Source organism: Microtus oregoni, unplaced genomic scaffold, assembly GCF_018167655.1.
Source record: "Microtus oregoni isolate MIOR12 unplaced genomic scaffold, Mior012 000020F_ref0000438, whole genome shotgun sequence".
In the NCBI taxonomy this organism is placed as follows: Eukaryota; Metazoa; Chordata; class Mammalia; order Rodentia; family Cricetidae; genus Microtus; species Microtus oregoni.
This window is the reverse complement of record NW_024543079.1, coordinates 32,551,582-32,575,840: the sequence shown is the minus strand read 5'-3', so window position 1 is coordinate 32,575,840 and position 24,259 is coordinate 32,551,582. Positions and strand designations below refer to the sequence as shown.

Here is a 24,259-nt window from a genome sequence, read left to right as displayed (position 1 = left end):
AAGAACAGCATCTGGTCATCATGAGGATGTTTTTCTAAGTACTTTTCAATAAGGCAATTGATTATTCAGAACACGAAACCCAGGTATGGCTCATGTTTGTCAGCAATCATAATTGCCCACCAAAGTTCTCAAACTGAAGAAACACTTGAATCATTTGTAGAATTTCGTTAAGATCCAGACTGTCGGTTCTAGCCCCCTAGAGCTCCGAGCTAGGGGATTTTCATGGTACCAAGAAATTTGTTTCTAACAAGCTTTCAGATGATTCACTAAAGGGGGTGAAGGCTACACTCTGAAATGTTCCTGTTAAATAATAACAAGAGAGTGAAGGGGAAAGTTATGAAATCTATGCACTTTTTTGAGGTTGGACTATTTCCTGTGGCCTAGCTTTCATAATAAAAAAAATAATAACGCCGAAAGACATACAGTGCTTAAGACTCAGGTTAATTTAATTCCATAATCATAAGATAGAATAGGACCAATTTTGGTACTTAAGAGATTTCTGTACTTAATTTTGACTGACCCACATAGAGCAAATGTGATTCATCTGACTTGTGACTGAAAATCCCAATAACCTAGGACGTGAAAAATGACATATATATTTGCAATGCGGCCTAAATGAAAGAAATGGACTCACAGAGAAGTAAGAAGGATTAGGTCAGAGGGAGGCAAGCAGTCATCTGCCTACATGTTAAGGCAAAGAAAATGACAGAAATTTTAAAAAAAGGCAAGACAGAATAGTTTCCCTAAAGAGTAGTCCTATGTTTGAACTAAATAGGGTTCTGGGGAGTTTTTTTGTTTGTTTGTTTTGGTTTGATTTTTTGCTGGGAGAGGAGCTTGATGTTCTCTCCCTCATCTCGCAATGTAGGGGATGAACCAGGACCTGTGCAGGCCAGACAAGCGCTCCCTCACGGAAATACATCTCTAGAGTTACATAGCCAGTCCTTGTATTTACTTTTTAAAAATAATTCTGAGGAAGATTTATTAGTTTGCTTTATTTTTATCTGCACAGTAAGAAATACATTTTTCAAGATTGAAAATGGTGATCTGTCCTCTTGGGAACTTGAAGCCTATGTTAAAAAAATCATGGATTTTTTTTTCTTTTGAAAAATTATAGACGCAGGGATGACAACGAAGCTGGTCGGTATTTAGGCTGCAAGAGAGATGATAAGATTCAGTTGTTCAGAACGCTAGAGGATAAAGTACTTTTATCACGACATAAGTTGTGAAGTGAATAGATAACAAAATCAAAATGCATACTCTTTTGAGAGTTCGAGGCTGCAAGGAATCAGCAGATAGGACTCATATCCAGAGCTGATCACCGATGTTGCTTAGTGGAGTTCTGCTTAAAGGCTGTGATCTGGAAAAACCATCTCATAGCAACTGGACATACTAAGTGACTCTTTCTTCCCACTGTTGTGTCTTTGGTGAAAGAACTAAGATCGTAATTATTTTCCCTTAGCTATCTTTATACAGGAATGTTGTTAAAAAATTGATAATATATTTAATTAAAAAGAAGGTGAGATACAAAGAAATTCTCTCTGGCACTGTACCTTATGCCATCTTTTTTTTTTTTTTTCTTGGAACAGTTCCACGGTCAAATGTTTCTTAGTTCATCACCCAGTTTTGAATTTGAGAAAAGTCATCCAAGGACTTTGTTTATGTGTTATGCCTGACTTTGTGGCACCATTCAACGAACTCTCTGTTCTCAAAGTGCTCCTTTGCTGTGACAAGGGGACGGTCAGGTCTGCACGTGTGCAGAAACCTGATGTGAGGCGCACTGAAGGGTTCTTTCCGAGCAGATTTTCAGGGGACCCTGTTGTAGCAACTGCTCCCACCATTAGGCAGCCTGCAGGAGCGCAGATGGGCACCTATGCAGTCCTGAAAGCTGGCTTCCTCTTCTCGCTTACACCACTCATGTTTCCCATAACCCCTGCCTCCATGCAAGGGCACAAGCCAATGGCTGACCTCAGCATGTTGCGCTTGTGCTAGGAGTTTACACAGCTAGCACCTGTGCTCCATAGTTCCTCCTCCCTCCTCACATTCTTTCTTTCCAAAAGAAATTAATACATACTATTGAAAAGCACAGAAAGTAATAAAGGGAAACCCTTTTAAATCTTTGGTTGTGTTTTTGTAATTTTTTTTTTTGTCCTTCCCCTCCCCGCACGCACTCCCCAGTGGTATGTTTTTTTTTCTCAGGGTGCAGTTTTACTCAAGAGTCCTCTGGTCTCTGCCACTTGTTTCAAAAACTTTTTTCCTAAAAGTTTTTTTACTCTTTTCCAACTTCCCGTTCTTTAACATTTGAATGACTCTATGCTCCCCCCTCCCAAACTCCCCACCCCAGTTGACTAAAATAAAGTACCTGGTGTCCTCATTTTTCAGCACATTCAAATAAAGGGAGTGACTGGGAGAATTCACCAGCCTTCTCCTAAAGGTCAAGTCAAGGGCGTGCTAAGGAAGACAAATGTCTTCTATTAGTTGCCCCTGTTTGTTTTCTTTGGCCTTCCTGTTCTGGGCAGTAATTGGGGCAAACATTAGGTCTTGTAAAAGAGTTTTCACAACTTACTACTTCCTGTCTCTTAGTCAGAAGCTCAGTCGAAAGCAGCTCCGGGTTCCCTGTGCAGAAGTTCAAGGACAGTTTGAGGAGACTATTCACTTTCCCCTCACTGGTGCTAACCCACTACCCACCTTCTGAATTGTCTGCACCTGATTCTGAAGGTGGAAATTTCTGCTTCGCAATTAGCTAAGGCCTTGAACACTCCATTCCCTGTTCCACATTGGCTACTAGAATCTTATTTCTTGAAGAGCTGTGATCCTCATTTCTCTGGGTCATGCCAGCTGATCCTACCACCCTTAGTGCTTTTCAGTAAACACTTGCATTGGCTTGAATTTTATTCAATAAGTGTTGAGTTTGAGCATTTCATGATTACGAGGTTCTTTCTGTTTGTAATGCAGAGTTCTCTCTTAAAAACAAAAACCTAACAACAGTTTTTGATACTACAATGATGTTATTTCTCCCTTCTCTTTTCTTCCTCCAAATTCTCTCATATACCCATCTTCACTTTCCTTCAAATTCATGGACTCTTTTTTCACTAATTGTTATTGCGTCTATGTATATATTTGTATCTACTATACCTCTAATTGACAAAGAAGTAACTGTATTGATTGACTACAACGTGTTGTCATGGCGTGTGTACATATTTTTATCAAGCTAACGAATGGATCCATGGCCTCCCGTCCATTCCAGCTCCCCTTAATTGGAACATTTTAAGCTTGTATTTTCTCAGTTTTGAAATCTAAACTCTTTACTTCCATTTTTTTTTTGGAGCTGCCTTGCTCATCTTCCATCATCTCATTTAGAATCAGTCATCACTATCCACTCCCTTCCTCATAAGTGATGATATAAAATTAATAGTGCTTCTAAAACACCTAGAGAAATATTATTTGTGTATTTTTAAAAAATATCATCATGTTTTTTCTGAAGTTTAAAAATGTTTTTCTTTATTTTTGAGAATTTGGACATGTGCCCAATCATGTTTATCTCCTCTTCATCTCCCCCTACAGGTTCTCCATGGTCCCCCAACATCCTCCCTTCTCAACTTCATGTCTTTTTGCTTTTGATCATCCACCCAGTCCAGTTAGTGCTACCCATGAATCATTTTTATTCAGCTTCGGAATAAAGTCGGAGTGGGTGGTAAAACTGAAATCCATCCTTAGCAAGCAGGAGTCACACAGTGGCTATGAATATGTTTCCTTTTAGCTCTGAATAAGACAAAATTAAGTCTGACTCGGGGATTAGGTAAATGAATGCTTTTTATAGCTTTGATGTTCTTAGTAGGAAATATTCCTCCCCTAAAAATCAAGCTCCTTCTCTTTGATAATGATGTGGCCATGCTTTCGATAAAAGTGTTTGCACATTAGAGTGGATAATTTGTTTCCATGTTCCTATTTCTCAGGAATGGTCGAAATAGTTTACAACGTAAGAATGGTACAAGACGAACGGCAGAATACTGAGAGCATTCGGGCTCAAGGGATGCTCATTGGGTGGGCATGTAATAATGATGGTTTAAAACACGCAAAAATAGAGTAAGACCAAGAAAAGTAATTAATAGCAGTAAATATGTATGATGCTGGCTGATTGGCTTCAAGTTTAACATTCTTTTCTCAACTAGTTATAAATGATAGCAGATCTGTTCCTCCAGACTGATAGCTCCCAACCCATCCAAACCATGCAAGAAGCTGTATCTAAAAGGCATAGTAAGGAAGTAAAACCAGGGGTAAGAGCTGCCAAAGCTGGGCAAGGGGGTGGGAGTAGGGGCCAGCAAGGCTGAACTTGCTGCTAGATTTCGAGTCTTAATTTATGCTCCACTGAGAGCTCTGGAACAAAACTGTACCAGGAACTTTGTTCTGCCCTAAGGCCGGGTTGCCAGGCGTCCTGCTTCTGCAGCTGTCAGTCAAGAGCTCAGAGGTTGCTTGAGGGTACTCAGCCTTCCAGCACTTCCTCCTGTCTCTCCTCTTTAGTGAAGTGTGTCTAATGGGCCAAAGGTAGTCAAAGATCACAAATGCCTGCTTGGAGAGCAGAATGGACAGTGGTCGGTGGTGTCGAGCCCGAAAAGGGGCTGGGCAGCGTGCCAGCTGAGCAGCGACAGAAGCAAAATGTCCTGAAGAGATGAAAGCAACGTGGGACTACTTGAGTTTTCCCAGCGTGCTTTGTGCTTGCCTTAGTGCTGAGGCTGAGCCACCGCTGAATCAAAAGGAAAGCTTATATTTACTTACTCTACTTACTTCAGGAGAACCTTCGGGCTGGTATATTGATTGACTCTGAGTGTTCTCCTCAGGAAAATTCATTAAGTTTCGTCGTCCCCATTAGATTCCCTGCTCCATATGGCACAAATTAGCATTTGGAAAAGACTCAGTTTGATTCCTCTGCCTTGCCAGAAAACTCGAAATGATCTTAAGAAGCCAGGCATGTCACAGGAAAAAGAAACATTTTATGTATGTGTATATATACATATGTGTTTGTATATATATACATATAATAGGTGCATTGTATAAGCACATATATATGTCAACTTAAATAGATTAACTCCTCACATAGTCAAAATGTCATATAAGATAAAAAGTGCCTCAGAATCCTGCCATGGCTGAAACTCAGATTCGGTCAGATGAAATAAAACCCTTAGTGCTGAAATATGTGTAGTGTCTATTTTTAAACAGGTAGCTGAAGGTGAAAATTAGACAGTTGGGGTAGATTTCAGCAAGTGGCTGAAAAGGTAAGGCAAGGCCAAAAGCCCTTCATGTATTCATAGATCACCGGCCCTGCCCTGATTCTCTAACTAGAGAGAAAGGGAAGTGTGTTTGCTTTGCAGCCCAGAAGTATCATGCACACGGGTTGAATCAGAATTTCTGGAACTAAGCCAGCCATACTCAGAATGGGGTTCTGGTGCTGCCTGGCCTCCAGGGCTCAGCGTAGAAATGGTTGCTTTAATCTCCAAGGCTATGTGTGCTGCTGATGCACGGAGACATCCAAAGCCCACTTTTTCAGACTATTGATGCTCAGTCACCTCAGTGCTGGGAGGACTCTGGGGCAAATCTGTCATAAATGGATAAAGGTAGCCCATCCAAGTGGCTGGATGCCCTACCTAGCCCGGCTTGATTAGGCTTCTCTGTGGGCAGCCGTTGTCTCCATTCAAGATCTAGGGCAGAAGTTCTTAAACCTTGGGTATTTGAATTACCCCAAGGCCTGTTTAAAAAGATTGTTGGTTCCACCCCGCAGCTTCTAATACAATAGATCTAGTGGAGGACAAAGACTTTGTATTTTGTACATGTTCTCAAGTGGTATTGGTGTCTTGGATTTGAGGGACCACATTCTCAGTACCCTGATCTTGAGATAAGAAGAAACTTAAATAGTACAAGTGGCCTGTGGCAAGTTGTATGCTCAGTTCTATTAAGGTAAGATGAACAATAGAATCAGCTTCCATGACAAGATAAATGTTGCTGACCATCATGAAATAGGTGTAGACCAGAGATTGCATTTTAGATGACTCAAAAGGACAATTTAGCTACCGCTGAAATGATCTCAACTTTACAAGTGGAAACTGCTTGTTTCCAGGATAAATCTACAGCATCTCATATTTCTTTCAAAAAGACCTTTTATGGACATTGGATTCTGTGCTTACTCAAAATATTCATGGAAATAGTTTCTAGCACTCAAGAAACCATTTGCAAAATGATGGATGCCATTATCCCTGAATCTGATTAGCTTGAAATGAGTAAATTGTCTCAGTACAGGAAATAACAGAAGATTGTGTGGGTGTAATCTTTATTGACGTTGATATTATTATTATTTGAGTCCTTAACAAATGTGGCACCATTCACCCCTTCTTCCTGCACCAAATCAAATATGGCATGTTCTTCTATGAGCTACGTAGTAATAAGAACTAATAATCTCAAACATGTTGTTCATAAGACCTCACATGTTTCTAAAATGCGTCATCTTTAAGATAGATAAAGCTATATCACATTGATTATACACCTTTTCTTCCGTTTTTTTTTTAAATAATGTCAGATAAATTAGGTAAAAATAAAGTCATTGCTCTCATTTGAAATGTTACCTGGAAGTAGTGTGTTAGCTCTTTCGTGCTTCATAGCAAATCATCACACACTCAGTGACAAACGTTTCTCTTACAGCGTCAGTCAACCAAAATTAGGCCTATTTAGGGACTTGCCAGGGTGTGAGGAAACTTTCTTCAGGGTGGTTGCCACGTATTTAGCTCGAGTTTTGCTCTCCTGGACAGGTAGTTGCCAACATTTTTCTGCTGAGTTCCCTGTGTTCTAGAGCAGTGGTTCTCAACCTTCCTAATGTGCAACCCTTCTATACATTTTCTCATGTTGGAGTGACCCCCAACCATAAAGTTATCTCTTTGCTACTTCCTAATTTTAATTTTGTTACTGTTATGAATTGTAATGTGAATATGTAAATACAGGACATCTGATCTGTGACCCCTATGGGAGTTGGACCCACAAGTTCAGAATCTTTTACTTAAATAGTATACAACCTAGGCTTCAAGCCAGACAGAACCTTTGTTCCTATCCGGCTCTCACTTCTAGGTCTCCTGAAAAGTCACCTCAATATCACTTTTGGTTATATCATCAGATGGAAAGTTTTCATAAAAGCTGCAAAATCATCTTACTTCCGTCGTCTCTCCCGTGCATAATCACAAGCCTGCCAGCCTACCACCTCTGCCATATTCTCCTGCTAAGAAGCCAGAATGCTTCTGTCTGTGCTTGAACAGATTATAGAAAAGCACAGGTGCCACAGGGCCGCCTTAGCATTTCCTCGCTACCACAGGTAGGAAAAGTGTTGGAGTCGGTGATGAAATTGCCCGGATGGTCAATAGGAGTGGCGTATTTGTTAGCTCTCTCGTCTGCCGCAGGGAGAATTAGATACAGGTGTCTGTGCTGTCACACTCCTTAATGAGGTGACATCTGCAGATCATCTCCCACATTGCTTGGCAGATCGTTGGTCTCTGTTCTTAATAGTTCTAATTACTATTACTATTGGTGGTGCTAATTACATTCGTTCTGTTCATTTTCACCCCCTTGAGTGACGGGGAAACCTTAATCCCATCACAATAAACTTCCATTTCTGTCTCATTGATTCGATCTTTCAACAACATTTAGCACTGATAACTTCCTCCTGGCAGATGGACTTTTCCTTAACACTGGTTTTACGAGGGTGGTCTGGTGTATCATCTGACTCCACGCAGTTCATCCCTTTCTGCCCACTTCAGATGACTAATCAACTTGAAAACCAAGCCGTTTTAGAACTCCAAAGTAGAGTCTCCTCTTTCTGTCCCTGGGTCGTGTGTCAGTGGATAAGGCACAAGCAACTGTGGATCACAACCACTCCAGAAGAAAGTAGTTACGTGTTTACTAAAACAGTATAGACTACTTCTTGTAATTAGTCCTACCAAAGTGAAGTTTAACAATGATTTACCCAGTATTTACATTTCCTCGGGCATTGTAAATAATCCAGAGAAGAAAGTATCAGAGAGGGCGTGCTTAGGCTACATGCCTATCACTTTAGAGTTTTATATGTAAAGGATATGAACATCTGTGGATAGTGGTGTCCATGGAGGTTCTGTCACCAATCTGCCACAAATAGTGAAAAACTGTGTATTTTGAGACAGAAGTTATATCTCCAAATGATGACCTGAACCCCTTGCTCAAAACTGGACAGAGGCTTTCAATGCATTTAGAATGCTGGCACGGGCCTTTATTCTTGCCACACTGTCTTATGAGGCTGGCAGATAACCACGCTACCTGCTGCAGCCTGCTAAACTCTGTGACCCCTTCCTTCTCCAGTGTGCTTGCATGGCTGGTTTTTCTATCATTCCTCTGGGTGTTCATACCTACAAGCTCCCTTTGTCTCCTTCATGAATTTACCATGTCTTTCTTCTCTCAGGGAGACATCTATGTCAGGGAGAATGCTGTATGCTTTTGTTTCTCGACTCTGTGAATTCATTCTTGTTGTGAATGAATGCTTGTTGAAGACACATACAGACTGAAATCTATGTGCTCAAAGAGTGACATTGTGTTTCTTTTGCTCAAAAATGCATCTTCAGTATTGAATATTTGCTAAACTGCATGTACTAAGTGAAAATGCATTAAACAAAGAATGAGGTAATACATTTTCTAAAAATTCCATCTTAGCCTGGATGTTATATAGTTAGTCAGTAAAGTTTTCCTCCATTTCTCTGGACTCTACTTTCTTTGCTTATTAGCTTCTATTTTATACTTGCAATGTCTCCAATTGCAAGTGAAACAAGAAGTCTATAAAATCTGTACCTTGTTTAGAAGCCCTCTTAGCATTAAACATTGCATTAAAGATACTGCCTGGCTTGTTGAGATGGTATCTTTTCTTTACCTATCTTAGCATTTGAAAGAATATATGTGCTCCAGTCTTTGTTAGATGCCCTATCTCTAAAGGAGAAGTAATAGCCAAGGAAATAAAAGAGAGAAGAAAATGCACATAACATTAAATTGGACATTTTTCTGTCATATTGGCTATATCTGACTGTATCATTGAGATGGGATTTGGAAGTAAGGCTAGGAATATATATATATATATATATATATATATATATATATATATATGGAGAAGAAATGACATAGTGTCTTTGTCAAGATATTCACAACAAAACCCAGACGCTCCATGTTAATATACAGTTATAATATAACCTGTAACACAGGAATAATATTATATTTTTTCTCACTTATTTTACATTTAATTTTGGTGCATGAAGGTGAAACCAGTTTTTTTTAGAAATAGCTTCTCTTGCTGTTTTAGGTTTTCATGAAGTAACTTTATTCTTCAGAAATTGTTTATTATTCTTACATAGTCCCGGTTTTTTTATATGCTTTATTATCTATAGCGTTTGAATTGGCAATGTCCTCCATGAGCTCTTGGGCCCGAGTTAGAGGTACTGTTTTGAGAGGCTGTGTGGAGGTAAAGCTTTGAGGGAAGAAGTGCATCACTGGGGTGGACTCTCAAAAATTTTATAGCCTTCCCCACTTCTAATTCCTGATCTGCTTCATGCTTGTTGCTAGAAATGTTCTCTCTAAGTTTCCTTTTGCTGCCAGTGCCTGCCACGTTTTGCTGTGCCCCTTGCTGTGATGGACTCATCTCTCCGAAACCATCTGTCAAAATAAATCCATTCTCCCTTCACGGCCACAGAAAAGTGACGAAAACGTCAACTTCCAGTGCTTCTACTGGAACATTGTCCTTTTTGTTTCAATGGGAAGTGTTGACAGCCTTATATGTTTGCGGTTACCCTTGTTTGCTTAGTAGAGATCTCAGTTTAATATCTCAGTTGCTTTAGCTGCAGCCCAAGTAAGATGTTGCTAGTGCCTGCATCTCTGTTTGCCACATGGGTTACCCAGTACACACAAACATCTGCAATAATCTGCCTAACTTCGTGTTGGTTTACAAGTGAGAGTTCTAAGAGATGGCTTCCATCTTCTGTCTACAAGGTTTATGAATCTTGCATTGTATTCAACCCAGTGTATCTAAATAAAGAAGATGAGGTAGTAGTCACGTTTGTTCAGGAATGGTGCATCTCATTCCCATTGGTCTTTCTTACATCTCTGATTATAAAACAAGAGAAAAATTATGCCTACAGAGTGAATCAAACAAGATCCCAGATGGGGGAGATAGTAAGGTGATTTTTGAGACCTATACTAACATGATCAGGACACCCTCTTATACACAGAATTGAGTTAAAGAACAAAGAGTCAGGTCTATGTTCATGCTCCTCCATAGTTCAAACCCCTCTTTGTAAGATCCCCCAAATATTCTCCAGTTATGAATTGTAAAGATGTCTTTGACAGCCAATGTATTAACTTATGCTAGTTTTGGTAAATCAAGGTTGAAGAGCTTTATGAATATACCCCATGTGGAGGTACACATAATCACACGGCACACCCAACCATTAGTATCTTCTCTCTGATATGTTTATGGCTGTAATTGCTGTTCTGATTATGGATTGTGTGAACTTGAAGCATGCTATTATATTGGGTGACTAATGGCACTTAGCAACAATGCATAGACATTGGTATTCTGCAAAGAGTTGCATTTTAAATTGTCGTCTTTCCTGAATTTGCAGTGGATTTCATGGCTCATCTCCCTCACAGTAGGTTTGTGGCTGATGGGCTGAAATCTTTCTGCTGAATATAAACATCTGAGACCATCCAGTCTTCCTTTAGCTGGCAGGTATTACTTTCCTCATCATGCATTCAAAACAAAAATCTGCAGCAGTATTCCCCCAAACATTTGATTGCTGCTGATTCACTTTTATCCATACTTATAAAGGGGGAAAACACAGCATTTTAGTGCATTTGCTGGGATTCTTAGGGATGTGGTTCAGTCTTTAAAGGTGTCATTGTGGGCCTAAAACAGACGTCTGTTGCTGCATTCTCGGTTTACGTACCTAGGCAAGCTCAATGGCCTTAGAACTTAAAAAAAAAATCTATTTCACTGCTGCAAATGTTTTTAATAATGCTTAAATTTCTGAACTAGTAAAGGATACAATTTATTATAAAAGAACTTTCAAAACTAGGAGTTTATGGTGTTTTTCTCAGTTACATCAAATCCAAGCTTAGATTATTCAGTATTAGCTTCAATTTTATATTCACTAGGTATTATTGACAGCTCCCTATAGAAGGGTGAGTCAGAGGTTCTTCATGTAATTTATAACTATTATGTAGCTCTCATCCATCTTGCTCACAAGGAAGCCTTACATTAGCTTGTAGTTGGCATTTTCTTTAGACCACCAACTAGCTCCCAAATAAAGACACAGAGACGTATTATTAAATATGAATGCTTGGACTTAGCTTATGTTTGCTCCAATATCACTTTTAGCTTAATTTAGCCTGTTTCTATCCATCTATGTTTTAGTTTGGGGCCTTTTACCTTTCTTTCATTCTGTATCTCCTACTTCCCTGTTTCTTCTGTGTCTATCTGGCTGGCTCCTGGTGTCTCCTTGGCATCTCTTTTTCTTTCTTCCTGGAAACAAAATTCCTCCTCCTACTTTTTTCTCCCTGCTCAGAAATTTCACCTCCCTCACTATTGGCCATTCAATTTTGTATTAGACCTATCAGGTAAGTGCCTTAGGCAGGCAAGGTAAAAGGGCAACACACCTTTACACAGTTAAACAAATGTTCCACAACATAAACAAAGGTAGCACATCTTTGCACAGTTAGACAAATGTTCCACAACAGCAGCATCTGTGAGTGTGTGTTTATTAGCACTTCTCAAAGTGTCGGGCCTTTGACCAGCATCATCAGCACCAGTTAGAAGTTATTAGAGATCAGATTCTTAAGCTTTATGTCTTAAAGCCTTCCAAATTATTCGGATTACGGCTCCCTTTTGAGAGGCACCGGCATTTGAGGCATTGCCACTATTTAATAGGTGATACGGTTTATATTCAGCCAGTTCCGCAAAGCTAGAAGGCGCTACCTCTTTAGTGAGCTAAGAAAGGCCCCCTTCAGTGCTTTCTAATGGACTGTGTTGTTAAAACTATTAACATAGAAAAATTAACCTAGAAAATGTTTTAATGATAGAAGCAACACTTCCGTGGTCCCCTACCTTTGACTCCTCCCTTTTTTCATCATGGAGGAGAGAAAAGCAGACAATGAAACCCCAGAGGAATGGCTTTTGCATGCTAATGGAAGTGGGGTATGCTATTTTCATCATGCCTTTCCAGCTGGGAGGGTCCCTGAGCAGCACTTCCACCTGGGTCCTTCCCATGCCACATTACCCACCCCATGGCACCCTGGATGCTTTTCCTGAACACACAATTTTACACACCAGTAGAGGCTTCTTAGCCCTGGGGTGTCAGAATGAATCCCTAGGGTAGATGGCATTAACTCTTGCTCCACGACTTGGGTAATGAAGGCTTCCTCCGGAGCTGGCAGTAAAGAACAATCTTCATTATCATCAGTAGAAAAGTAATGGAGCTTACTAAGTTCTTTGTGAACTCAGTTTGGGTTCTTTGTGTGTAAACCAACCAGCAATGTTTCCAGTCCATTTAACCAACTGAGACGAAAACCTTTGAATAGAAAAAGTTACTATCAAATTTGGTAAGTATAAAATGTGTGTAGGACGTTTTTAATGGACATGTGTGGGACCGTCATTCAACCCTGGACTGGCATATATGTCCCTCTCCATATCTGTTGAATGACTGTTTTGTGCTCCATCATACCTGCTTGCATGCATTCCCTTTGGCTTGTTCCTCCTCTCTATACAGCCAGAAATTCCACCTCAGTCTTGGGAATTAGCCTTCCATAGCCTCTGAAGTGTCTCCTTTAAAGGAGAGTGATTGGCTTATTTGGGAGTGTCTCAGAATGGACAATCTCCTTTTGCATTTTGTGATTTAATCCTCGCTAATTGTCTATGCTCTGCAGGCATTCAATGAAGAGTGTTCAGATGAATAGACGCATGGCATTTGCTCTTGGACAGATTTCCCCAGTCAACAACTCTCAAATATGAAAGCAGTGTGCCTGAGGTTTGAGTCCCAGGGAGGGACTCAGACCCCCCCCCCCCCCCCCAGCACTGCTCCTGCTTTCTCTTTCTCCTGATGTTGCAGTCTGGTTCTGAATCCTCCCAGGATAAACCTATGCTCGGTAGCCTATCTCTCAGATCTCCACACTGTTTGCATCCTGAGAGTAAACTTCTCCAGGCTCTATTGGAAGCCCAGTGCTCTCTTCTGCAAAGTGATTGTTACTGCGGAAGCGAATAAACTGGGCTTGGGCTCACTTCTGTCTCATTTGGTTGTGCGTTATTTCTGGGACAGATCCATGATGCAGGTGTTTACGCTGCACATTGAATGTCAGGTTGATAGCTCACTTTCCTGGTGCTCATGATGCGCTTTCAATGCTGTGAAATCTTTGTACACACATTGAAGGGGACTTTGGAGAAAAAAAAATCTATGTTATCATATCCTGCAAGTTCCTTTTGCCTGGTTTCACGTGTCACTCTATGCAGTATGAGAAGATTTTCATAGATCAGTCCCTGTGAAGAATAGGTCAAGAAATCCAAGATGGGGAAAGGAAAACCTCCAAGATGGAATGAGTGTGAGAAGAAACTCTTCCATCCAGTGTTCATTCCATCTCTCAGAGAGGTGGTCAACGCAGAGTGTTCGCTTCAACTTGATAAAGATGTGTGTGTGGTGGAGAGATTCAATATCCAAATAGATTCTGTAAGAAAGTGACCAAACTGTTTTGGACCAGACATTTGGAATAGGAAAGTATCTGTCAGAAAAATTTCCTTGAGATTATTAGTATTCTTGAGTATCTTATACCAATTATCTACAGAGTGTGTTGTCAGATGAATCGTGGTACAGTGCCTTTTCTGGAAGGAGGGTCTAGATGCCTGCATCCTGTTGACTCTTGACCAGTAGACATTTGTTGGCTCTTTGCAGCCCCTGTAAGGGAGGACTATTCATTATAATTCTACACTCTTTGGCTGGTGCATAAATGCTATAAGCCTTATAAGCACTTATAAGCACTATCGATCAGTAGACTCTCAAGGTTTCCAACCCTCTGGTGTTGTCTTCTATGGCTTATCTTCACATATTCAACACTTAATCCTATGCAGGTCTCTGGTTCCACTGCCACCACACATACATCTTTGCTATTCATTGCTCCTGGATTTTTCTTTATCTTCCTCCCTCCTACTTCTCTCTATGTGCATGGACTGTGTCTCTAAGTATCTGAAGACAATGAATATCTTAGATGCCTCTTAAACCCCTGGGACCATTCTTATCTGGAATATTTCTCCCCCTGCACTCTCCAACTGTGAGGAACCTATTTTCCACTTCCCCGAGGTAAATGATTCCTCCATGTGTAGTTAGGGGAAAAAATTCTCTTTCCTCACTTCTCACAGCAGTTAATTTTAAAACTGGCATTAACATACTCTTCCTTGTCTTATACACATGCTTGATGGTGCTCTAGAAAAGCAATCATGCATGCATGTTTCTTGTGTCCCAGAGTACCTACATATTATAGTTGTTTGAATAATAAATAAGTTTGTTAATGAACATGTAAAACGATATTGGTGTGAGATTTGTGTCAAAAGGCTGGCAACGGAATTTGGGGTGCGTGTATATCCATATAGATGGATTGGTGGCTGAGTGAGCTGATGGGGGCAACTCCTCCTTCTGGCCTCTCTAATCTTATCTTCTTGATGTCTCCCACACTCCAACTAAACTCAGTGACTCCAGAATTACTTTCAACAGCAGAACAAAGAGACTGGGTTTCTCTTGATTTAGGAATGGCTTAGAGTCGTAGTTCTCAACCTGTGGGTTGTGACCCCCATAGGGATCACATATCAGATAGCTTGCGCATCATATATTTACATTATGATTCATAACCACTGCAAAATTACAGTTATGACGTAAGCAACAATGTGAAGCTTTTGTTTGAAAGTCACCGTAACATGTGGAACTGTGTTAAAGAGTCACAGCATTAGAAAGGTTGAGAACGCTGGCATATTAGATGCAGATTTCAGGATGCGAACTATGTGCTTCATTTGTTTAGTAAGATGCCTTAGCAAATATATTGGAATATGTATTAAATTGAGCGGATAGCAGTTGATGATCTTTTTGTTCTGATTCAATTAGATGTAATATGGAGGGGTGGCCTATTGCAGATGCCTTCTCAGGCAAATCTCCAGATGATAGTATCCTTTGAAGTGATTTCAATGGCATCAAACAAAGAGAAATGATCTGTGTGGTGGCTTAACAGTTTCCCATTTTGCCTTCCAGGAGACGGAGCTGTTAGACCTCAGCCTTGTCAAGGATGCCAGGTGTGGGAAACATGCCAAAGCTCCCAAGGTAGGAAGCGCGGAGCCTTTGCCTGTACCAGCTGCTACTTTGATTCTTTATCTGTGTCAAGATATCAATTAATTGCCCCAGTTAAAAGTTTCTGTGCTGTAGATGTTGTAAAGCCCAAGAGCCAGTGGGCCCGGCTCACTTGAACTTTCATTACAAGAAGGAAGCAATGGGTGAGCAGATGGGGCGTGTAATGCAGGCGTTTGCTTATTGCTCTGTTATTTTACTTTTGTCTGAAGAAAAAAAAAAGTAGATAGAGGGAATGCCAAAGAGGTTACAGATTGAGCGTCTATAATGGGAAATTTGAATATACTATAAATTCTGAGTGGGAAATTCTATTCTGATCAATGCTATCCCTTGGTCACTAAAAATATTGTACAAAGTTACTGTCAGTAATGTATATGAACTGTGTATAAATTTTGTGCTTAAACCTGGGTCACATTAACAAGATGAGTACATATACACCAATGTTTCAAAGTTTTAAAGCTGGTACGCTCTTATCTCAAGTATGTCGAGTAAGGTATACTGAACCTCTGTCGGTTAATTTGAAATGCCCAAGATATTTTTGAGGCCACTTGCAAAATATCACTGGCCTTGGACGCATTAGTAAACATGTATTTCTTCACTTGTATTTATCATAATTCACATTCATCCTAGTAAACAGATAGGATATGAAGCTAAAACGCTGTGCAATCAAAACAATCACATCCATAAAGGCAAACGTTAATTCTGCACATTAGTATGGCGGACTCTTTGGGATATGTCTAGCGGGATGTCATTGGTTTGTCTTTGCAGCATGTTTTCTGAAGATTATATTGAAATGCTGGATGAAGAAAATGTGTTCTTTAGCATATCTAGGTTGGTAGAGTGTATTTTATCAACACTGAAAGCTCATTGTTATTCGATTTAATATTTAATGTATTACATACTTTGTTTCTGGCAGAGACAGTATCAGCAAAGCAACAAGAGAAGGGATGGTGCCATGAGGAGCTTACACTAGCAATTTTCTTTTTTTTAGTGTCTTCCCACCACTGTTGCTTTTGCCTCTGAAAGTCAGAATAGTGTCGTTAACTTTCGGAACGATCTGTTACTTTGGAGGTGCAGAGAAAAAGTCAGCCATGATCGTTTTCCCTCACAGACATCCTGCAGCCGTAGGTTGGTGCTAACAAATTCTGGCATGGAGCAAATACCAGCTGCTGGGGTTAGCTGAATGGGTTAAAATGGTTGACTAGAAAATGTGAAAAATCGTGTTTAGAAAGAAAACAATCAGGAATGTCTGCAAGAAGGCGTCTAAACATATTTCATGTGGAATCAGCTAACCATTTAGATATCTGTTCTTGCGCAGGGATGTCAGTGGCTTGGTCTTTGCACTTCATGGCAAGCATCTTGGAATTAACCATTTGTTGATTATACAGAATTATCCCCAGTTTGAGGTTGGCAAAGAATTTTTTCCTCTTCTTCAAACATTGTTTCAGTCAGGTTTCACGTAAGCCTATTAGCTGCGTGCATCATAAAAGGCAGTGAAACATGCCTTTATCCCAGGGTTATTGGCCTCACCTGGTTTCAATACTAGCTGAGAACAGTTGCACACTGTACCCCACCCGACTGCTTCTCACCAGCCCCCCACTGGTTCTCACCAGCCCCCCACTGGTTCTCACCAGCCCCCCACTGGTTCTTCAGCATTGGAACCAAAGTCAAGCCCACTGCCTCTTGGAAAGCAGCAAGAGGGACCTGGTCTCTTTCACTAGCTTATCAGCGAGTGCTCAGTTTATGGATGCGGTTTGATAAATGTCTATTGAATGGTGATAAATGATGCAAGTGGCATCTGCACTGTGCTCTGCTGGTAAACTATGATTAGATCTCCAAGTGCCTCCCTTGAGGAAGTGCTTTTGAGAGACAGAATACTCAGCTTGTTTGTTTCCCCTAACACTTTCCTGGAGAGAAGGGCTGCTTTCTCTGTGGGCCTTTCTTGTTCCTTGCTGTTTCTCTGAGCCTTACTCTACACTCACATTTACAAAGCCGTTTTGGTTCTGTTTACCTGGATGACCTTGCTGAGACCTACTGACTCCTCATAGGCTCTTAATAGGTGCTTAGTAGGAGTACTGTAGGGAGGCTATGAGATAATTCATTAACAACCCATTTGCACAGGAGATCTCGACTTTAACTCCTCATGAAATTATCTGGGAAATTTATCTAAAAAACATGTTGCTGCCTGTTTCTTGCTCCCCACAAAGTCTGGTTCCCTGCGAATCTAATGGCTATGGATGATGTGTGGCTTCAGGGTGTCGAAACACAAAGTTGCAGCCGGATATGGGTATCACTCTAATGCACTGACGACACTGCCATCTTTAAAAAACAATTTGGTGGCATTGAAGACAGAACCAAGGACCGCATACGTGCTTGTCAAGTTCTATGTTGAGTTATTCCCCAACCGTTCCTCCCAACTTTTTAAAAAATATTATTTTAAAATTTCAGATCTGATTTCCAGGAAGCTAATTTTCATCTCATTTTCTTAAATTGGAAAAGTTTGAATGTCAAGAGAGATTGGAGTAGGAGTCTTCTCAAAAGAGCTTCGTGGGTCCTTGGGTGAGTGGGCGAATGTGTCAATGAGAAGATTCCTGAATTTGACAAAGATGACCTCAGCTCAACCTAGATAAATACAAATATAACTTATTTAAAATGTGAGGAGTCTTAGTCTGTCTGATTCTGCCACTCAGTTTATGGCATCAAGGGCCAGGTACCCGTTTTTCTCACCAACCTACTGAGCCTGGCTTCTAGTTCCGGCTCCTTCCTCAGGTCTCCAACCCAGTGACGCCCTCAACAGCTTTTGGCTGACAGCAGGGCAAAGAAGTATTGATGGAGAAGAATTGTTCTTTGGAGCCTTCCAGAGTGAGTTCAGTAGGACACCTTGTTGAATAAGGTGTGTGGCTCGAGGTGGATGGCTGTTTTATTGGTTAGGGACCACTAAGAATGCTGGGATAAAGGCCAGATGTGGTGGCAGATACCTTTAATCCCAACACTCATCAGGAGAGGCAGGTGGATCAGATCTCTGAGTTCCAGGCCAGCCTGGTTTACAGAATGAGTTCCAGGACAGCCAGAGCTACTTAGTGAGACACTTTCTCAAAATAATATTAAGAAAATGAAGAATAAGGAGAAGAAAAAAAAGGAGGAGGAAGAAGAGGAAGAATATGAATGCTGGGATAAAGTTTTCAGAACTTAAAACAAGAAATTCAAAATAAAAAGTAGGAAAAAGTGTAGTGACAGGTTTAAAAAGTAGAACAGCATTGAAATAGTGACTTATGCAATAAGCCCAGAACTTGGAAGACTGAGGTTGGGGGGGGGGGGTCATAAGCCTGAATCTAGACTGGGCTGCACAGCAACATGACCCTGTGTTATAAACAAAAACAAAAAGCCACCAAGGGGTGTGGGCATAAAAGCCATAAAGGCACAGAGACAGCTAAAGCTGCCAACTCAGGAAAGACAGCAGAGTAAAAGGGGAACAGATTGAGCTTAAGACTTTCAGTAGAAATTTCTAGATCAGAATCAAAGCACCTGTGGAGTGGATGCTTATCAGACCCTGAGGCGCCCCGCAGATGTTTATCTACGTGTTTGTATTGCTTTTGTTCTTCCCAGCATCTTGTCACATAAAAATTCAACACTGGGCTGAGAATGAACTGCTTCTGTCCCTGCTGTGATTTGAAATGACATTTGTGGGAAATGGAGAATGTGATGCCCTGCTAATGAACTTAAGTGTAGACTCCCCACACAGCACATAGGGCGACGGCTGTTCTTCTGTGTACCGCTTTTGTACAAGTCACTGGTTTGGGGATTTCTCATTGGAGTGACTTTGGGAGACTTTGTAATCGAAATGCGAAGAAGCAGAAGGCACCTTACTTACATCTTTAGCTCGGAAAGGCATTGCTCTCTCCTCCCTTTGCCCTTTTCCTCTGCCCCACCACCCATTTATGAAGTTCACTTACAAGCAAGGCGCTGCGGCAGCTACTTCTGGTTTACGCTGTTTATATCCACTCCGTGGGCTGATTTCAAAAGGATCTCTGTTCTCAGACAGTGCTGCTGTGGAGTCGGATCTATTAGCAGTTCTTGACCCAGCAGATTAATTCAGTGCCTTGTGTCCTGCATTAATTGAAATGGGCTCGACTAGAATTAAAAACGTCTAGTACAGGGTGGCTTCTTTCACGCAATGTTTTTGTGTACCTTTTCATGCAACCAAGTATATATTTTTTTCTAGAAGGTCATGTGAGGAATATTAAAAGATGCTAATGCAAACAGATGATATCACCGCTGTCACGTTCTTTAGGATGTAGCACGTGAGGAGCCATGGAGATCACCTAGGGAAGAGCCACTATCAGCTCTTGTGCCAACTCTGCCCCTGATGTGCTTACAGCAGGAGTGTCTTCCTTCCTCTGGGCCTCACTTTTTTTCATCTGCAAATGGGTATGTGGTGGAGGTCTTGTCTGGGGAGTATTTCTGATAGCTTTGATTCCAAATTTTAAATGAGGTGATTAATCATAGTCAGATGTCCCGTAGTGTCAACCCTGGAACTGGTGTCCAGAAAATTGACACAACCTAACTTGCCTTGGATATGACTAATCAGGTAAAAGTAAAGAGAAAAAAACATCAAGTCCTAAGCTCATGGCAGTTACAGGATGCAAAATAGAGGAAAATAATATTTATGTTAAGTTTTTACACATGGCTTCTGGAAAATAATTCTAAACTGAGTTTAGACTCGGCAGGAAGCAATGTCGCAGTTACAAAGACCTCCCAACTTTATACTCCGTGCGGTCTCTAGGCTGTGTATAGTCAGTTTTCAGTGACACATGCAGCAATATCTGTGAGAAACAGTGCAAGACCTTTTTTTCTGAGCTTTTCCATCAGTAAAGGCAACTGTTTTACATTCTAGCCAGGTAGCCAGATCCTTTGGTTGGTAGAGAGCAATTTATGTCAGATCTGTAATGATGATTTGAACATAGATGCTTTTTTGGGTCAATAAGTAAGTTCTAAATTGCATATAGTATCACTCAAATCCCACAAGGCTTATTAGAGTAAAATTAAATTTTAAAAATTGATTATCCTTTGCTTTTTTAATCTTTGTATAGTAAATGATGTTTGTAATATCAGTATTATTTTTTAACTTCAATAATTTCAAACTGTAAGGTTTGGCAAAGATTTGGTGATTTGCGGCAGGCACATACCTAGTTTCTGGAGAAGAACAGCGGTGAACAAACAGGGCAGATGCTTAGGCCCACGGAACTTCTGTTTGGGGAGGATGGTGCTCGAAAACGGGGTCTCCCAGAAGACACCTGCAGCTGATGGTGCTCAAAAACGGGGTCTTCCAGAAGAGACCTACCTGCAGCCCCAGAGTTCTGTGTTGACTGACGTCCCGTAGGGGAGTCTCTCTACCCTGGTGGATTTCATGGCACCAGCCTGATATCAATGAGTGGAGAGTGGTGGTATAAAGCCTGCCTACAGCTTGCCATGGCCTCAGCGCTATAGAAACCTTCCAACATGTCATAGAGCATGGGAGATGATTCGTAAGTCCCCATGAGAAGAATAAGCTAGGGGAGGAATCCATAGGCCATGAGCTATGGGGAGCCTTTCTGTTATATGCAGCTGTTAAGGGTAAGCTATCTTGATGAAACGGGAATTTAAGGAGGGCCTGAATTGGGTGAATGACCACAGGCAGAGAGAGCATCCAGGTAGAGGGTCCCACAAAAGCAAAGGCTCCAAGTGGGGTGTGTACATGCTCTGTTTGAACAACTACAAGGAGGGCAGTTGAACTACAGTGGGTTTCAAGCCTGAGGCCATGCCAGTGACTCGAGATGTTTTCCTAGTACAGTAAAGAGACCCAGAGACTTCTGAGCAGGGTAGAATCGGAGTCTCTGAAAGCCGTGCTGTGTTGAGAATGGACTTCAGAATGTGAAGAAAGAAGCAATGGAGAGTGACTGGCAGCCGCAGATAGCCTGGACCATGATGTTGGTGACTTGTGGTCTGGGCGGTAGCTTCTGAAGGAGTGAAAAACATGCTAATATCTAAACATGCATTGACAATGGGAACACAGGATTTATTGATGTACTGGATGAGAAGCTTGAGGAAATAATTTTTTTTTTTAAAAAAAGCAGCTATAAGTATTTTGACCTGGGAAACTGGAATAACTGATTTGCTATGTTGTGAGATAGGCAAAAAAGAAAAAATACATCTTAAAATGGAAAAAAATCAGAGTTTGGATTTGAATAATTAAACAGTTGTGTTGTCTGTCAAACGTCTAATGTGAAGAAGACTCAAACAGTCAGAGGAGGTGTTGACCCTGGAAATGGAGCTTCAGGTGTTTAAAGCTTGGGTGGGGTGAGTTTGTATAGAACAAGGACACTAAGGCTGGGGAGATGGCTCAGTAAGTGCTTGATCTCTGAGCTTGGGATTCTAGGTTGGATGCCCACATCACTGTGAAAAGTCCCAGGCATAGTTGGGTGTGTCTGAAATCACAGAATTGGGGAGCAGAGAAATGTAGAGCCTGAGAACCCATCTGCTAACTACCCTAGCCGAAATGACAAGCTCCCGGGCCTTATCTCAAGGCACTAAGGCAGGGAACAGAGAAACAGATCCTGAAATTCTGTTGCAACATCCACATGTTCACACCTGGGCACATGTTCCTGCACACGGGCATGTGCTATGTCCACATACGACATACAATGCACAAACACACACACACATGACACAGAATTCACAGATACACCTAGAGAGACTGGTGGGAGAGAGATAGAAGATCTCAACTGCATCCTGATGTCCATGGGCTGTAGATTTGATGACTTTGTGAAGAGCCAGCTAAGAGCCTGCAAATAGTACTTCACCAAAGAGAGGAAAGCAGAACCTCAAGCAAGCAGCCACTTACTGCCCAGTGTCTCTGCGATGAATTGATATATGAAAGCGTAGCATGGGCTTAAGTATTGAGGTTTAGTTAGTCTTGAAGAGACTGAAATTATAGCATACGCTACAATACAAGCAGACCTTGAAGATACCTTTCTAAGAAAATTAATATACGAATAATATAAATATAATATAAATAATGTAATTGTAAGCAATATATAAATATATAAAAGGACAAAGGAGGTGTGATTCCATTCAGATGCCAGGTATCCAAAGTACATGTGAGGGAGGGGAAGTGAAGGCATTGTTACATAGTTCAGAGCGCAGTTAGAGAAGATGAAAGGGTGTCGTGGGTATATGGTGATGATGGCGGTACCACAGTATGTTTTTAATGCTACTGAACTTTTGTGAATCATGCTTTGTGTATTTCACCAGAATAAAAGAGACCATTAGTAAGGACAAAGGAAATAACAGAAAAGAATACCCACGTCCCTTAAAATGCATTTAGGAAAGAGAAGGCAGAGGGGAATGGAGGTGGGCCAAGCAGTATTTCTTCCTAACCTTCTGTTTTCCTACTGAAACTTTGTATTGAGGATTCCACTGCACATTCTTTCAAAATTTCCCTATATCATAAACATGCCTTGCTCGTTTTCCTAAGGGACTGTTTGTTTAAGAGTTGTCAGATCCCAAATAGCTCATCATAGGATTTGGATGCCAACGCAAAAAGCTCATAATGAGCTGTTATTTGGGTTATTTGTTGTTATTCTACAACAGCGGTTTCAATGAATCATCCATGAGGCCTGGAGTTGAAATGAGAACTTTATTCATTGCCCCTTTTGGTGATGATCAGCGCGTTTCCTGACTTGGTCCAGATTTATCATTGCATGAAGCTGCAGACAGAAAAATCTGATATAGATACTTGCAGGCTAGAAAGAAAGAAAAGAATGCTTCATGCAACAAAATCAAAGGTTTCCACATTTTCTCCTGACTGCTAATGAGATCAACCTCTGGTCCTTATTCTTGGCTTCAGCTGCTTCTTAATTCACCTCACATGTTGCCAGAGCTGTTTCGGAATCGCTTTTGCCATTCTGTTTCCATAAATGTGTTTATGTTTTTGACTAAATGGAAGCAAAATAGAGCTAAAATTTCTCAGAACTTGTGTGAGTGTGTTTCTCTGTGTGTGTGTGTGTGTTTGACAGCTATTCACATTTATCTTTAAATGTAAATTATATGGCACAGTTCCTTTTTATGTTCATTAAATTCCATATATGTCAGTAGTTTCCTTGGAAACAGAAACCTTTATATACCTTTGGTAACAGAAACATTAGGATGCTGGGATTGGGCAGAGTGGGTGCCTATTTGTACTTGAAATTCTTTACCTGTTCCTTACCCTCAAGGACAGTCAATAGTGGGCAAGGAAAAACACTGAAAGTGACCATTAAGGCACAGTGTATCCTCTCTAATGGCTGGAAGCTTTTACTTTCTCTAAAGCTTTTTTTCAAATGTGCTGTCTCTCCTGGGATCTTAGACTAAATCCCCTTATTCGAAGAGATGTTAGTAAGACTCTTATCAAAAGTCAAATTTGAGTGTTTGAGCAATGCCAACATTACTTAGTGTGTGTGTGTGTGTGTGTGTGTGTGTGTGTGTGTATCCATTTCAAAATACAATGAACTGAAAATGTAGGTAGTTTAATTAATGTTCTGATTTTTTTATGATAATAAATATCTTAAGTGTGTCTTCCTGTCTCATAGTCCCCAGTTTTCTTAGTGACAGCGGAATGGAGGGAGGGAATCTCAGGAATTAAAGGACATGGCAACAGTAAACCTGTGTCTCCTGGTTCCCTGCACTGAAGCCAGTGTTAGTAGAAATTAGTTGAAGCCTGTAAATCTTAATAATTGTGCTTCTGATTTATGAGATCTCAATCCATATCCAGCGAGTTCAACCTGTAGAGGTGCAGGGTGGAATTCGGAAGACATTTTTTTCAATTT

General features: G+C 40.8%; 1 protein-coding gene across 2 annotated transcripts in view; it reads left to right on the top strand.

Annotated features, from left to right (window-relative positions):
• The window catches only part of Plcb1 (phospholipase C beta 1), a 676,602-nt gene that overhangs the window by 208,730 nt on the left and 443,613 nt on the right, over window positions 1–24,259 (top strand). For both annotated transcript variants that reach the window (XM_041670151.1, XM_041670152.1), the window contains exon 3: window positions 15,324–15,392. In XM_041670151.1, coding sequence (XP_041526085.1) covers window positions 15,324–15,392 — 69 coding nt within the window. The remainder of the gene's footprint in view (window positions 1–15,323; window positions 15,393–24,259) is intronic.